Raw genomic sequence first — 16,064 nt, 5'->3', positions numbered from 1 at the left:
GTTTAATCAGTACTTCCACTTTTACCAGAGTATTTTTTAACACAAGTATCTGTACTTTTACTCAAGTACGGAAAGTGAGTACTTTTGCCATCTCTGGTCCTCAGCACCAAGATCATGGCAAAATGCTAAAAATAAAAGGAATATTTAAAATCTTGAAAAAACAATGTTTTTTTGGATGGGTGGACATAAATGAGCTGGACATAACTTTTGTGAATTTAAAGCAAGGTGAATGACAAAGGTCTATAAATAAGAAATGCAAAGCATATTCATCATTCATGTCAGACAAAAATGCTTTCCTGTCCACCTTTGTGGTTTGTGACAAAGCCTCAGATTTATACCTGATAACTGGGCAAAGGTTACAGAGTAACACACAAAGGGGCCGGAAAAGGCAGCTCCCTGCATCTGCTGAAAAAGTCTGCCCTGAATCAGCTCAAATAAATGACTCTTATTAGTTAGCAAAACATTTATTATTCCCAAGTAAAGCTTTCCATGTGTAACTTGACTGAATGACTTTGGGACGTGTTCGCTAATGACTGTTGGTCCTTTGATGATGAGATGACGCAGTTTAAAGTGAAACTGCCCTTCATTTGGAGGACGGACTTTCTGGGAAAGGAAGAGCACCTGCTCCACTTAAACTGCATAACAAATTAGGACCCAGTCCAGTTTAGACATTTGATCAAATGGTTTAAACAACCTCTGCCTTCCTTTATTTAGGTTAATTAACATCATTATGTTTAGTCTTGAATAGATGAATCTTCATCAAATTAATTGTTTTCTGTTCTGAGTTGGCTCATTAAAAAAGCTAGTAGAATAGAGCTGCACACTGTTTGACAGCAGCTGAAGGTGATGTGCATCCAAACATGATTGAATTAGGGGAAAAGTGTTGATGATTATGACAGAAAAACAGGCTTACGGGATTTTTTATTTTATAGAGTGGCTTTCTCGCTGCTATTACTTTGTTTGACCCCCTTTTTCAATAGAACACGACTTCGCCTTCAATGTTTGAAAATATCAGAAATCTTGGACTGTTCCTTTTTGCTCTTGGAATAATGTTATTGTTGTGTCCGGGAGAGATGAGGAGTTTAGGCAGAAATAATTTCTTGATTTTATTTCTCTAGACTTGACTTAAAATAAAAAGTTTTTTTTAAGTTTGGGATTGGAATTGGACTTTTTCAACACTGTCTGGGAAATTCACCTGGATGTGTTACAACTATTAGTTCAAAAGTGCACACAATTAATTTAATGTATCCTTTATTAATATCCTAGACTGTCTTTCCACACCCTGTACATATGTGTGCATGAGCTGCAGTACATCCATAGAACTCAATTCTGAAAAAAAAAGAACAAAAAGCTCAAGAAGAATATACTCTTTCTGGAGTATTTCTGCAATTTTGGCTCTTGACTGAGGCTTGACTCTGACTTTAGGATAAAGACTTTAGCGTTTCAAACGTTGGAATTTTTCAGTGTTACATCACTGTGAAAAGTATTTTCTCCCTTATATTTTTCAGAACCCTGAAAATACTTTAAATCCAACAAAGATGATGCTTTCACCTAACCTGGCAGTAGCCAGATTGATATGTGTAGAACTGAGTTGAGTTCTACATTATCAATCTGGGATGGCTGCCGTTTAGTCTGTCAGTGAAAAGGAGGGATGTTAAGTACAATACTTCTAGCTGATTGGGTGACATGCTAGCTAGTACCCACCTTCCATAAAACGCTTTCAGCTGATCGTAGCAGCGAATCAGGCAGCTTCTTGAGTGTTTTCACAACTAGCGGAATAAGCTGATAAATAAAACTTTTTCTAAATACTGTCAGAAGAAAAGCACAGACATCTTTCCCATTTAAAATGCACAAAGTGCTTCTCTTTGCTCCTTTTTTAAACGAGAAAATGTCGATATACCTGAAACCGAGTCAATTGCGGTATCGACAAGTGAGTCCTCCAGCGTAGCCATGTTTGTAATGCCCTTCTGACTGTCGTCATTCCTACTGTACATGTCCTGCCCCAAAAAACACTGCTGGCATGTCATTGGTCCGCCTCACTTGTTTTGAGATTGATGTTTTAGTGGGAATCTTTCAATATAGAGTTGTTGTGAGACTGAAATCTCTCATGACATTCCAGCTTGCAGCTCAAGGTTAGATTTAAACTAGGACTTGCTGAGGTGCTTTAGATCATCTTTTGTACATCTGCAGAACACAAGTGCATTTGAGTTTAAATCGGTGAAGCTAAATCTCCCTCTGGACATTATTTACTCAAATCCTCCTGGCTGTGAAGGAGTGAAGCAGTCCCAGACCATCACATTGCCATCATCATGTTTTATTTATGGTATGATGTAATCGTTTGTAAAAATCCTTTTTAGGTTTTAGTTCAGATGGAACACTTTTTTAACAATTTCCACTTTTTTCTTGTCAGAATATTTGACCAAAAACCTGGGGAATCATTAAGATTTTTTGGGGGGGTTATATGTGGGGTGGGCCTTTATTGTTTATTATATTTTTCACTTCTAAACTTCTCCATAGATGCCATTTTTCTTTTTTTTTTTTCTTTTTTTTTTACTTTTGAACCATGAACCCTGACCTTATCTGAGGCCTTTAAACCATTAGAAGCTGTTCTGACTTCCCGGATACTTCATCTTGGAGTAAATCGGTTGGCCAGCGACTCTTGGGAAGGTTTTACTCAGGTCCTTGTTTTCACTGTCTGTAGATAATGGTTCTCGCTAAGGTTCTCTTGAGTCCCAAATTCTTGGCAATGCCTTTTCAACCCTATAAAGACAGACAGTACGGTAAGTAGAAAGTAGCTTAAGTGCAGCAGTCAGAACTTAATGTTGCCATCACAAACTGAGGTGGACTGCATATAAATCTAACCCAGTTACACAAGTTTTACCTGAAAATATGAAAAACAAAAAAAAAACAAAAACAAAAAACAGCTAAGCCTCTAGTGAAAAGCTGGTGGAGAGAAACCAATAATATCCAATGCTATTCTTAGCATTTGGAAAAAAAAAAAATCTACTGAAAAAAAATACAAATTTTCTTCATTCTAAATATTTTATTTGGGAAATAGTAATAATTATATTTGTTCATCTGAACGATTCAGTTTAATTGTATTCATTTCAAAAATCCAGTGTTATAATACCAATGAGAATCAGTGTGACCTTTGCCCTTTTCAGCCTTGGAGATGCGGACACAGAGCTGGCTGTTGTGGATGATGATATTGACGCCACAGCCACGGAGACCTACTGTGGGGAGTGGAAGAATGACAAGCGGACCGGATTTGGTGTGAGTCGGCGGTCTGACGGACTGCAGTATGAAGGGGAGTGGTTAAGCAACAAACGGCATGGCTACGGCTGCACCACGTTTCCAGATGGCACCAAAGAGGAGGGAAAGTATAAGCAAAACATCCTGGTGAGCGGAAAAAGGAAAAACCTGATCCCCCTCCGGGCTAGCAAGATCCGGGAGAAGGTGGACCGCGCTGTGGAGGGCGCGCAGAAGGCGGCAGATATCGCCCGACAGAAGGCTGAGATCGCTCTATCCAGGTAGGAGCTCTGTCTACTCCTCATTGAAAAAACAACATGATTTACGTTCAAACGATGTCTACATTTGTTGAAAAGTGAAAGGTGAAAAACTGTAATTTTCATTTTGTAAAAAAAGACGTTTCACTGTCTACTATTAGACTAAAGTGGCACAAAATCACACTGACCAAACCCAGCCCAATTTTAACAACTGTTTCTGGACTAAATCAAGACTAAGACTGACCGACCTGATTTATCCTAAAAACCAAAGTCTAAATGATGTCTGGTGTTTAGGGAGGCCTTGGTCTGGCTGATGTGTACTCAAACAGAATTAGAAAGTTTCCTCAAGAAAAAATTTCAGTTTAAAGTTTGTTTTTCCATAAGGAGGACTTACCCTGTAGCCAGCTAGGTCAAGTGGTAAATCACCCTATTTGCATACAGAAGGCCCGTATTCAAATCTTTATTGGGATGGAATGAACTGCCATCTCTAAAATACAGCACTGCAGAGATACTGAGCCAGTGAATTACAAAGTGGGGATAAAATTATGTAAGGTTAACAGGTTTTTGTCATAATGGGCATTAAAGATCTGACCCACATGCAGAGAACCCCTCAGAGACCAAGGGTAAAAGTTTAACAGGTTTATTTTAGGTTAGCAAACACTGATGGAGATTGAAACTCTATGAGGAAAACAATGCTGCAACTCAGCGGACTGGAGAACCGGAACTGGAAACTCTGAAGGGGAGATCACAGTGATCAGTTAAGGGACAGTGGGAAAATAGACTGAGGCTTGAATATTGCTGGAGAGGAACTCACTTTTGGGTGGCTCTTGGTTTATCCTTGGATCCAGTTTGTGGGGGTTTAATTCAGAGAAGAGGGAACTTGGAGAGCAGACAGGCAGACATACGTAGGACCCAGAGGAGTTAAGGAGCGGACTGTCACTTGGTTTTCCAGGAGTGGACTTGAACAGATCATGTGGAGGTTTTCCCCTTTCTCAGTGAGACTAAGTAAATCCTTCCAGGGGTAGAAGGTCCAGGCTTATCCAGTAACACAGGAAGTCTTCCTGCCAAAGAACAAAGACAAAAAACAAGTTCAGACTCAGAGAAACAATGCTAAGGTTAGACTGCTAATCTCAGTTTTGCTAGAGTACCCTAAACTGGCAAACACTCTGGCGTCGAGGTGTTGCTCAAGTACTCCTCTGGTAATGACCCAACAAGCCGCAGGTCTGCAGGGAGGCCCAACGAGGGCAGGTCACTGCCTGGTGGTGGAGAGAGGAAAACACAAAAAACAAACCTCAGAAACTGGAATCCTAACAGTTTTAAGGTTTCACATGTGTGATTCAATATTTAAATAGGCAAGAGACGTGAGAGCATCCCTCTTTTTTTTTTCTGCAGAATTTCCTTTCAAATGGAGGCACAAGGGAATGCTGGCTGATGTATCCATAAGTAGTAATGTGATGCAAGCTCTGAACAGGTGGCAACGAAGCTCTGGGGCTTCCTCATGCTTCCTGTTAGATGTCCTGAACCGTTGTTCATCCCAAATAAAACTCCAAGTAGAATGCCTTTGCATAACTGTATTTTATATTACATTTTAAATCAGGGACAGATTAAGCACAAGATTGGGGTTAAAATGAAATGAGGGGTTAAGGAGGTTAGGGCAGTAATTGAAGCGAGACGGTCCACAACATTTGATGCTCGGATGAAGCTGAAGCTCCAGACAGGAAATACGAGCCTGTTCTCATTATAACTGCTCATTTATCTAAAACACTGAGCACATTCTGGGTTGGGATGTCAATGGTTTTTCTCTGACCTTCTTCTTCGCAGCTAAGAGCTTCAGAGAGAGATGCAAGACACAAGTTTTTGTTTTTTTTTTAAGATCAAGACTTAAAACTGGAATTAATTAACTGTCCCAGGACCTGAAGATCCATATTAATATTCAAGTCTGGTGGCATCAAATGCATTCTAATGATCAGTTTGGGTCACAGACCCTGTTGTTGCAAGAAACCAGTGTTTGATACAGAGGCTTTGTCAGTGAGAAGGCTTTAGCATAACAAAACCACAGAGACCGGTCTATTGATGTGAACTCAGGAAGGCAGCTTGTATGGCTGTTCCACTAAAATCTCTCCAGAAGGTTTACAGAACACATACTCACAGATATATCTGCCAAACCAGTTGTGAAAAGTATTGCCTTGCCTTTAAATCACCAGAAAAGCCGAACAATCTAAAAAAGTGACAGTTTCCATCCAGATGCATCTGTCCTGAATTTTTAAGGGAAAACCTGTTCAACAGAAGGACGTGTAATCTAAAAAACATGAGCATCTGCAAAGGTTTTACTTTACTGCATGTTTCTTTGTTTTATTAAATCAAGAATTGGTTAGATGCCATCTGTAATACCTACTGCAAAAAGCAATTCACAAAAAGATCCTTCAAACTCTTCATGCGTATAAATAAATTTGCAAAGATAAAAAATGGTCTTTCTCTGTTTTACCGAGTGATGTTCTCTCCCTCTTTGATAAAGGAAAAATTCACAAAACATGGTAGCTAGCTTCTTCTGCCCATTTCTGAAGTTACTCTTTTACTACAAGTGGTCATCACATGTATTTTATGTGTCCAGTCAGTCTAGTGCTGAGATAGCTGCAGAAAGTTACTCTAGATCCATAAAATTTGATGAAATATTGTTCTAATCTAACTTTTCTGCTGTGTCACATTTTTTCAACTTTTGGAGGACTCCTCGTTTCTGCATGCACCTTTGCCATGGCCGAGCTTCCTTGGGAGCAAAATTTAAGGGTCAGCTGTGATCTATGATTAAAAACTTTGTTTTTCTTTGCATACTTGATTTTAGGGTGTTTGACGGTTAAGGATTTTAGGGTTTAGAATGTTAATATGTATTCCACGCAATGTCTTATCAATGAAACCATATAAACTCCTTTTCTGCAGCAGCTGTTCATATGAGCGTCATTTTTATTCTTAAAAAAAAAAATGATTTTGACATGGAAATTTGTGATAATTAGTAGTGAATGCAGGATTCTTATTATCAAAGAAAAAAATGTGCTTGATAAGTGTGCACAACCTGAAACAAATCCAGTCTTATTTATTCCAGATTTTTTTTCCATCTTTCATCTATTGCCTTAAAAGAAAGACTAGATTTAAAGCCGTGGAGATGGAGGTAATGATGATAATTATTTCAAAAGAAAAAAGGTAAATACTAAATATTCATATTTCAACTTATGACTTGTCTGAAACATCTAAAAACAGGAGTGGAGGAAAATAAGCGTGCTTAACGTTTGGTTATGTTTTATTCAAATCCTCATTCCTTTTTACAGGTTCTTCTGATATTCTGTTATTTAAACTTGCTACAACATTTAACTTCAGTCAAACTTCAGTCTTTGTTTTTGATTGGGTTCAGCTATATAAAGATTTTCTGTTATCTTGCTGCATTAATTGTCTCAGCCTGTGTAGACTTTTTTTTCTTTATCTGTTATTTTTTTATGCCCCAAGTATGTTTACATGTGTATATCTGGAAGATCTCTCTATCCTTGAAAGAAGTCCACCTTTTCCTCACAGATTTTACATTTTCACATTTATCTGTGCCTCTGCAGTTTAAGACCAGACTGCATGTCGTTTATACTGATAAACTCCAGTCTCTGGCTGCTGAGGGAGGCTTTGCTCTTACATTATGAGGACAGGGCCATGTGCAAAAAATGGCCTTGACATATTTTTGGGGACAGTGTCCTTGTTGAAAATAGGATGTCACTTTGTTTCCAGATTCAAGCCAATAAAATCCAGATTTTAAAAGTTCTTGAAGTCATTCCACAATGACAGAGCTAGAAACCGAGAGTGATGAGACCTTTCATGTCCTCTCAGTGATTTTTATGGGGGAAGCCAGAAAGCATACACTCTCTGGCCGCTTTATAATTTTGGTGAGTTGGTGAGTTTTGACTCAAGAAGTGAACTGACAGCTCTTTTAAAATTTACCCCTGACATGGTGAGGAGGACTTCATGAATATGGACCTGGACATCAGCTTGAGGAATGAAGAAGGTTAAAGTGACATTGAGTGATTGATGGTAGTTTTGAAACTAGTGATCTACTATGAGTCTGACATATTATTAGACAATAATTCAATAAAGAGCAAATATCCAATCAGAAGCTGTAGTGTGGACAATTACTATTTTCTGATGTTTTAAAGGGATTACCCCACCTCTCGCATTTAGACAGCTGGAGATAGGCACCAGGACCCCTCGCTACCCCAACTGGGATTAAGTGTGACAAAAAAAAATAAATGGATTTAAAGGGATTGACAGACAGATTTGAGAGGACAGAAAGGTAATGTTATCTTAAAAACAAGTGTTTACATCCAAGGTGTGTAGAACAGCATCTTAGGGAACCATCTGAGTATTGTTCGTAAGTCTCAGTCTACCTGAGGAATTTTGCAGACAATGTCCTACACTTAGCAACCACATTAGCCATGCTATGGTGGCCTCATTCCATTTTATGGCCTCATATTATCCCCCTTTCCCACTGGCTAAAAAGCACAAACAATTGGCCTCTGGAGGAAGTGGAAATGGCTCACTGACCTGTGTCAAACAACTTGATAAGTGACCCGCGTTAAAATCACCTTTCAAACGGCTCGGCTCCAATCAGCATACAGTGCCAACATCAGAACCAGGTCGACCCGCTAATTTACATCATACCACTGAACGTACGTCACAACATCACACCAGTCGTGTCTGATACAGGCCAAAGCAATTCTGCTTAAACGTGGCTCAGCACTGGGCATTGTGGGATGCCGACTACCAGATCTGGATTTGGTTTACATTGAATGAGTCGAGAAAAGGGCCAGGCACATTGCTACAAATAAAACCCACCCAAAGCACTGTTTGTCCCACGTCCATCACACTAAACACCACTGTGGAAAACCAACTAGACCTCCAGCCTCTTTCATTGACTTTTGCAACACAAGCTGCATTTGATTTATTTTTCTTAAAGTATTATTTGTATTTTTTTGACAGCAGATACATTTTAATAACCTGGCAAAAAAGCCAGATTTCTCCATGTAGTTAGATTTGAAATACTCAGTATCCATCTGTAAAGGCTCCTGTGGAAAGTGTTTGCAAAAGGGAGGGACTTTTAGTACAATCCCTTGTACAAGCCCTTGAGGTAAATCACCAAATGACTCTGGCCTCCAATGTTGAGCTTTTGGCCAATCTTAGCAGCAATACCTGTGATGTATCACTCTGATTTGTTTCACAACTAGATGAGTTAACTGATAAATCTTGCCAAATACGGTTGGGAGGAATCATCTTTCCCACCCTCAAAAGGTACAAATCATCTGCCTTTGCTTGTTTAAAAAAAAAACAGGAATGGAGGGTGTTCCATCTAAAACAGACTGAATAGTGGGGTTCCGCTTCTGGTTAATGGCATATATGTCACTGCATTTCATTGGTTCAAAAAATAACGTATTGAGACTAATGCTTTAGCAATAATCATCTTTCTTGCAAGGCAACATTTTAAGCCCATGTCTCAGCAAAATGTCTTCACTGTTACATGTTGAAAATAGAGACTCTTGATTCTTGATAATAATTCTTCCTAATCCAATTCTACATTATGCACTGATAACGGTTCACTCACCTCAGCATGCTGAATGCATCTAAAATAAATCCAGTGCAATTGGATTTATATGGCAAACAAACATTGAGGGGTTTGTTTGCCTTCTACCAGCTATTTTTTAAAAACTGAATGACGTTTTCAGCACACATGAACTCAATTGACTGACTTGAAGAATGAAAATCAGATCATAACTTCCCCCTCAAGAATAACTCAGCCCTCCATACACTTTTAGGCTGTCTTATCACTGCTCTTTCAGACACACACACACCAAGTGCAACATCTAACCCAGATTCCTGCAGTGCAGTAGAGCCTCAGTATGAGTATCCCAGAACAGAACAGCAGGGTATTTCCTTGTGGAACTCCAGGAGAAACCCTGAGAGGTGAAACAGTCACAGGATAACTGCTGGAAAATTGGTTCAAGAAGGATCTTGCTAACTTCTTCAAGACTGCATGTGATCCTAATGTTACTCAAAGGCTGCTTTTGAGCTTTTCTCCATCCTCATACCAATATGTCAGCAAGCAGGGACGGTTGGAGGTAAAGGTTGTGTCAGAATCAGAATCCTGCAGCCGATAGAAATGAGTCTGCTGTCCACGTGCCTGATGTTACAGTAAATCCGGGATTTATTTGTGCTTTAGCCAGCTGATGTGCCCTCGTTAGTGCAGTCACATGTGTTGATGTAACTGATGTGTCACTGTGCTACCTGTGATCAGTGAAAACCAGATAAACACACCAGTGACTCATTGTGCATTGTGGTTGGAGACTCTCACTGCAATTCTCTGACCTCGTTTCATCAGCTCGCCTGAAGCCGGACACATGCAGGGATTGTTACACACACACACACACACACACACACACACACACACACACACACACACACACACACATACACACACACTCTGATTCCCTCTAGTCAAAAGACATTGACTTAATTCACATAAATTTCCCGAAATTTAAGTCTGACTTTAAACAAATCATTTCAAAAACAACTGATTTGCTTGAATGCTTCCCAAAACAGGAAGCAAATCAGCGAGTGAGTCAACAGATTCATGTCCCCACAACCTGATTGCACGCACAGATGATTAGCGGTGATGCAAACCGGAAGGATCTGTGAGATATGAATCATCCTCCTCATCATCATCTGCTTCAAAGCCAAGGCAGAAATGATAGAGGAGCTTAGAGCATGAGTCCTGGATTAGACTTTCTCTGCTTCTTTTCTCCTCAGCCAGTCTTGCCCATCTCTTCTGTCCCATCTTTGTTTTGCCTCTCATCCTTTGTTTTTTCTCACTTGTCTCTCTTGGCATCAATCTCAATGCTTGTTCATTTCGTGCTAATCCAAGCCCTGCTGATCTATTTAAAAAATATCTACTAGTTCAGAAAAAATAACTCAAAATTAGCAGGAAAATTACTGATTATGGAAGCCTAAAAGGGTAATCAGTAAAGGAAAAAACAAAAAAACGTGATTAAATAAATGTAAAAAAGTAGAATATGGAAATATTTCCTTTATATGTTTTATTTTGACAGATTTGGAAACCTGAAAAATATTTACAATAACCAGCACTGTGTAAAACCTTTAAACTACCCTAATTTCTTTAACCTTTTTCTCATTTTTTTCTTTAGATTTAAGATGCTCTTTTGTCATTGTACCTGACATAGACCTTATAACTTATACCCAGATTTAGTTTCTTATGGAATATTATTTGAAGTTCCAATTTTCAAATACATATCTGCAGCAGAAGCAAAAAAAAAACAAAACAAAAAAAACGAATCAACCCCATTTTGTGTCAAATTAGTATAAATTCATCAAAACTAACTCTAAAAAAAAAGTTTAAAACAATGTGTATTAAAAAGTTGATAAATGTGAAAATTATCAACAATTGTATAGATACCATATATTAAACAGTTGAAAATGATCTAAATACATGGAAAGATAAAAAGACAAGGTTACACCCCAGGAGCAAACCAGTCACCAGTCCCTGGGTGAGCAGTGAGGCAGGAGTTTAATATTAATATCAGATCTAATGGAACATTTAGTGCACATGAATGGTATATGAAAGCTGTTGCTTCAACAAAGCTAACAATGGCCCCCCATATTCAAGTTGATACATCATCCTTCACTTCCTCCCGTCTTTTAAGTAGTAACTAAATCAGAGACCAAATATGTAAAGTTTCCTAGATAGGCTCAGTCCTTTGACAGACTTGACTGTCTCACTGCCTTCTTAAAGATTTGTATGTGTAGATATGTATTTCTGTTATGTAAATGTATGGCTTAGTTTGAAGCTGTCTTGTTTGAAATGTTTGGCTACATTCAACACATTCTTTCCTGTGTTAGACTGCATACATAAGAGTATTTAACTTTAACTCCAAAGAGCAATTTGTACCTCGTCCAACTTAATGAATCTTATTTAGAGCCACAAATCTACAGTACAATTCAGTTAATTCATGTAACACCCGTTTACGCCTCAGGTTGTTTCAATATGTCACAAAAAAAGGGAATTCAGTCAAACCTTACAGGCAGATTCCAGGTCATTTCCATACATTATCCCCCTTTAGAAAAAAACAGCATTTGTTATTATATCTATATCTAAAATCTGAACTAGCTCTTTATAATTTTGAGCTTCAGGTTGCAGACCCCTGGCCAGGATAGACCATTTTGTGTGTTAGGGGTTTTCTTGGATATGGCTGCCTCCATCTCAGTGTGTTTTTAGGAGTGAAACAGCTCTTATAAGCTTTGTTGGATTTGGTGTGTTTTACCTTGTATTACTGGCCTTTGTCAAGCTGGGCAGTCCACATGTCTGACACGCGTCTTTAAAAAGTTGCAACCCATCTATTATGCAAAGTTCTGAAAACACTGAGTCCGCCCCTGTAGGAAGCAAATATTTCCAAAACATCTCATGTGTTCAAAGTTTTCAGTAAAAAAAAAAAAATCACTTTTGATTTAACTGCTTGTCCTCCTCCCCCTAATTTTGCATTAATGCAGAGGTTGACAGCCTGGTGGACAGCACTGTAATTATGCTTCCTCACAATTAGGCAGGCAGTGATTTATTCAAGTTAAACACCTTTTAGCTTTCATCTTCTCTCGAGGCTCTCCCACTGCTTTCCCCAATCTGCATCATCTCTTCAGATAAAGACTCGCCTCCTGTTCTCTTCATCACCTCACAGCCTCTCTTCTTTTAACTCCTCCTGCTCTCCATCTGTAGCTCGTTTCTTTTTTTTCTTTTTTTGCTTTTGGACACGAAGCTGTGTTGTGTAATCAAGGCTTCTTTGAAGAGGCATCTTCTCCTCTACAAGCAGAAACAGTTTGTTTTTTGTGAGGAAATTTGTGAAACTAGAAGTTGCAGGAATACTTAAAAGGAGTGCATGAATCCCTAAAAAAACATTTTAATATTCCTGTTTAAATTAAGACACAAACATTCAGTTTCTGCTCCTTTATTTATGACCAACACAACAGCCATCAGGCTTGCATTCCCATGACAGGTAGTGTTGAGTATACTGTGAGTCTGGCACAGAAAAGCAGAGTGGAAAGAAATCGATAGCCATCGACATGCAACACTGCATCAAGACTTACTGCCCAGAGAGAGGAGAGGAATGCACAGACAGGAGGTGCACAAACGAGCAGAGAGCCTTCTGCAAATCGGACCGTGAAGGACCAACAGAAAAAGAGAGACAGACACAAAAGGTGTGCTTGACATAATCAGAGAATAATCACAAGGCTGACCGAAAGACCAGAGAGATCATCACAGATGTTGATTTAAAAAAATCAAAATGCATCTGAACACGATGCTACAAAGCAATCATTAGACAGGATAAGACTCATCAAAACAGTGAGAGGAATTGTTTTGTGATTGGTGCAGCTTCACCATCATTCTTCAGCTCTGAAGTGACAGTCCGCCCACAGCCACTGGGACAAAAACCCAGTTATTTGTTGATTACTGCTGTTTATCTCCCCTTTAGCTCAAGAATCCTAATAAAATTAGATATTTTCCCCTAAAAATAAACTATATAACCTAGATACAGATGGTTTCTATCTGTGATTCTTTACTTTATAAAAGCATAAAAAAGTGATATTTATTGTTGCGGTTGAGGTTAATGAAAAATGTGAAGAAGATTCTTCATTTCCCCTAAAGAGCTAATTGGAACATCTTCCTATTGGACTGGTGATGACAAACATAACAGGACGGCCATTGGCTCATCTCTGCAGTCGAAACCATTCGTTCTTTCATCCTGAGCTGTTTCTATATTGCGGCTTTTGTTGTCCTTCTAATAAATTTATTATTTAATGTAAAATATTTAAATAAAACATTTATAGGCACTAGTAAAGACTTGACAAAAGCCTTTAAATATACACATTTGTATCGCAACAGAATAATAATAATAATTGGAAAATTCATCCTTAAGTAGATTTATTCAAAAGGGAAAAATATACCTTAGGAAGTAAATATTTTTTTAACAAAATCAAAGGGTCCATAGTTTTGATGTGGACAAAATCCTGGTTTCCACTTTTAGGTATGGTGAGATATCTATGATGCTGTGGGTCTGTTTGTCTTCCAGAGGACCTGGGAACCTTGCTATATTGCATGGCATCATGAGCCTTTTTGTCAGTCTTGCTTTTTTTAAAGTACTTTATAAAGCTGGTTTGGTTCAGGAGACGTTAGACTGGCTCCAGTTTGACCAGAGCCAGTGATATGTTTCTGATTTTATTTCTGTTGCTGTATTTTGAATTTTTGTGTGTTTGTTGTAGGACGGCTCACGCCCAGGGTAAAGCAGAGGCAGCGGTGGGAGCCGCCCAGAAAGCTCATGAGGAGAGTCGAATGGCGAGGGTCACCGCCAAGCAGTTCTCCCCATCCTTCCAACACCCTGGAAATGGTGGGCTCACAACCACATGTACACAGAGCATTACCAAAATCAGAACGTTTCTCCCTTGAAGCCAAGCATTTACCCTTTATGTACAGTGCTGTAAGAAAGTTCAAAACTATTTGCACCCTCACATGCTTCTTCAGATTCTTTTTTTTTTTGTTGAACTTAAAAGTAAAGGGCAATATGTTATTTTTTCTGGGTCTGGATCATCAAAATAAATGGTCGTCATAATTGTCAATCATTCTGATAATATGTTAATTAAGGCCGTCCTACGTGCTCGTCCCGATTGTCACTTGCCGGTGGTGAATCTGACATAGTGGAAAAATTGCAAATCTTCTTTTGGAAAGTAAGCTTGTATGAGCGATGCAAACAGCAACTTTTAAACAGTTTGTGCACGAGGAGAAATGGGCTTGTGCACGTTCTTACACATGTTTAATAGGTGTTTCCTCTCGGGAGCAGGTACAGGGTTGTTCATCTGTTTTTTTAAGAGGAGAGGGTGGTTGTTTTGAAAAAACATTTTTAAAAATCCTCCACTATACCTTTAACTGATTCAGACAGTTTCAAATTTGCTTTAAATTGTGGATATTTTTTATTTATTTTGGTATTTAGGAACAATACAGTTTTTTAACCCAGATTTTCAGATCAAGCTAATTTTGATAATAAAAAAAGATAAAGAAAAGATAAGTTAAGCAATGCAAAAACAAAAACAAAAACAACAAAGTCATGATTTAATTCATTGAGGGTAAAAATAATGACCTGGTCCAGATGGAATAGTAATTGCCCCCTTAAACTGAGTAAATGATGCTAACAGCTGCTGTGAAGCATTTGTGATGATAAGCAATGAGCCTTTAACATCAATCAATTGTCTTTTCCATGCTAAATTATTTTATTTAGAATATGTTTAAGCTCAAACAACCACAACACCTTGATCAGGCCTGGACCTTGTTGTGTTGGGCCATTCTAAGCTGGACTTGCTGGTTTGCTCTAAATGATTCTCTTGAGATTCTTCATAGGAGATTCTGCTTCTCTATTTTTTGCTAGAGAGCAAGCTCATAGTTACATCATTAGCAGCAATTAAAAAACTGCAACACATTATGAAACTACCACAATCATCCTTGTGTGTTGGTGGAGATACACCTTCCAAAAGGCTCCACTTTAGTCCTTTTTTGCCAGAAGCAGAGCTTCAGATTTTGTTCTGGATTGGTCAGTAATCTCCTCAATGACTCACTGAATGAGTCAATGGGATTATTTGTTTTTCAATTATATAAATGTGTATTCAGCTGACTCTTCTTCTTTGAAGCCAAATAAATTTCAATATGATCGAGGAATTTTGACCAACAAAGACCAACAAATCCTATAATTTGCCTTTTCTCTATTTAATGTTCTTACAGAGGTTCACTGGGGTATATAAGCCTCTCCTGACTGATAGATGTCAGCGACTTTGTCTCTGATCAGTTGTAGACTTGTTGTACTGTAAATCAGAGCATGGCGTGTTGCTTTCTGAGATCTTCTAGCCTACTTCATGTCATGTTTATCAAAGTGTTACAGAAGTCTAGCCTTATAGTGACCTTATGAAAGGTGGGGAAATCAACAATTTTACCCTTAGAGGATTAGATCATCGATGCATCACTTCTGTAATAAATCTTTTTGATAATGTAAAACATTTGAGAGTGTCCAAAAAGCAGAAACAGAAGACAAGCACCCTATATCTAGCCTTGCAGACTTACCTAACACTGCGTGTGCTAACACTCATGTGAACAAACCAAACACGTGTTGATATCTTATATGTGGCGGCTGGGGGGGAGGTTGATGCTAAAGGTCAATGACGGCCACCCTCCAGCTTTGTGTTTCCATGTCTGTCAGTCACACCTATGGAGCTCTGCAGGTAGCCGTCGCATAAGGACCATGCATCATGACACACCCGCACACAAAGACAGGATGACTGGTGCAAAACTCTGCCATCTTTTCAACTCTGTTTCATCATGCTGCTAAAAAAATGCCGCCTGTGTTTATGGGAGAACATGTATGCCAACAAGCATCAGCTCTGGCATTTAGCAGCATTGTTTGTTTGGACTGGCCGGACATCATCTTCCTCATG

The 16,064-nt window shown here is 38.7% G+C and overlaps 1 protein-coding gene across 1 annotated transcript in view; it reads left to right on the top strand.

The window, feature by feature from the left end:
* The window catches only part of jph3 (junctophilin 3), a 52,533-nt gene that overhangs the window by 24,198 nt on the left and 12,271 nt on the right, over positions 1-16,064 (top strand). The window contains exons 3-5 of the mRNA XM_015387210.1: positions 3,165-3,530; positions 13,851-13,975; positions 15,830-15,851. Of these exons, the coding sequence (XP_015242696.1) occupies positions 3,165-3,530; positions 13,851-13,975; positions 15,830-15,851 (513 nt within the window). The remainder of the gene's footprint in view (positions 1-3,164; positions 3,531-13,850; positions 13,976-15,829; positions 15,852-16,064) is intronic.

The sequence above is a fragment of the Cyprinodon variegatus genome, unplaced genomic scaffold (genome assembly GCF_000732505.1).
Source record: "Cyprinodon variegatus isolate N-32 unplaced genomic scaffold, C_variegatus-1.0 Scaffold388, whole genome shotgun sequence".
Taxonomy (NCBI): Eukaryota; Metazoa; Chordata; class Actinopteri; order Cyprinodontiformes; family Cyprinodontidae; genus Cyprinodon; species Cyprinodon variegatus.
This window is presented reverse-complemented; position numbering and strand designations above follow the sequence as displayed.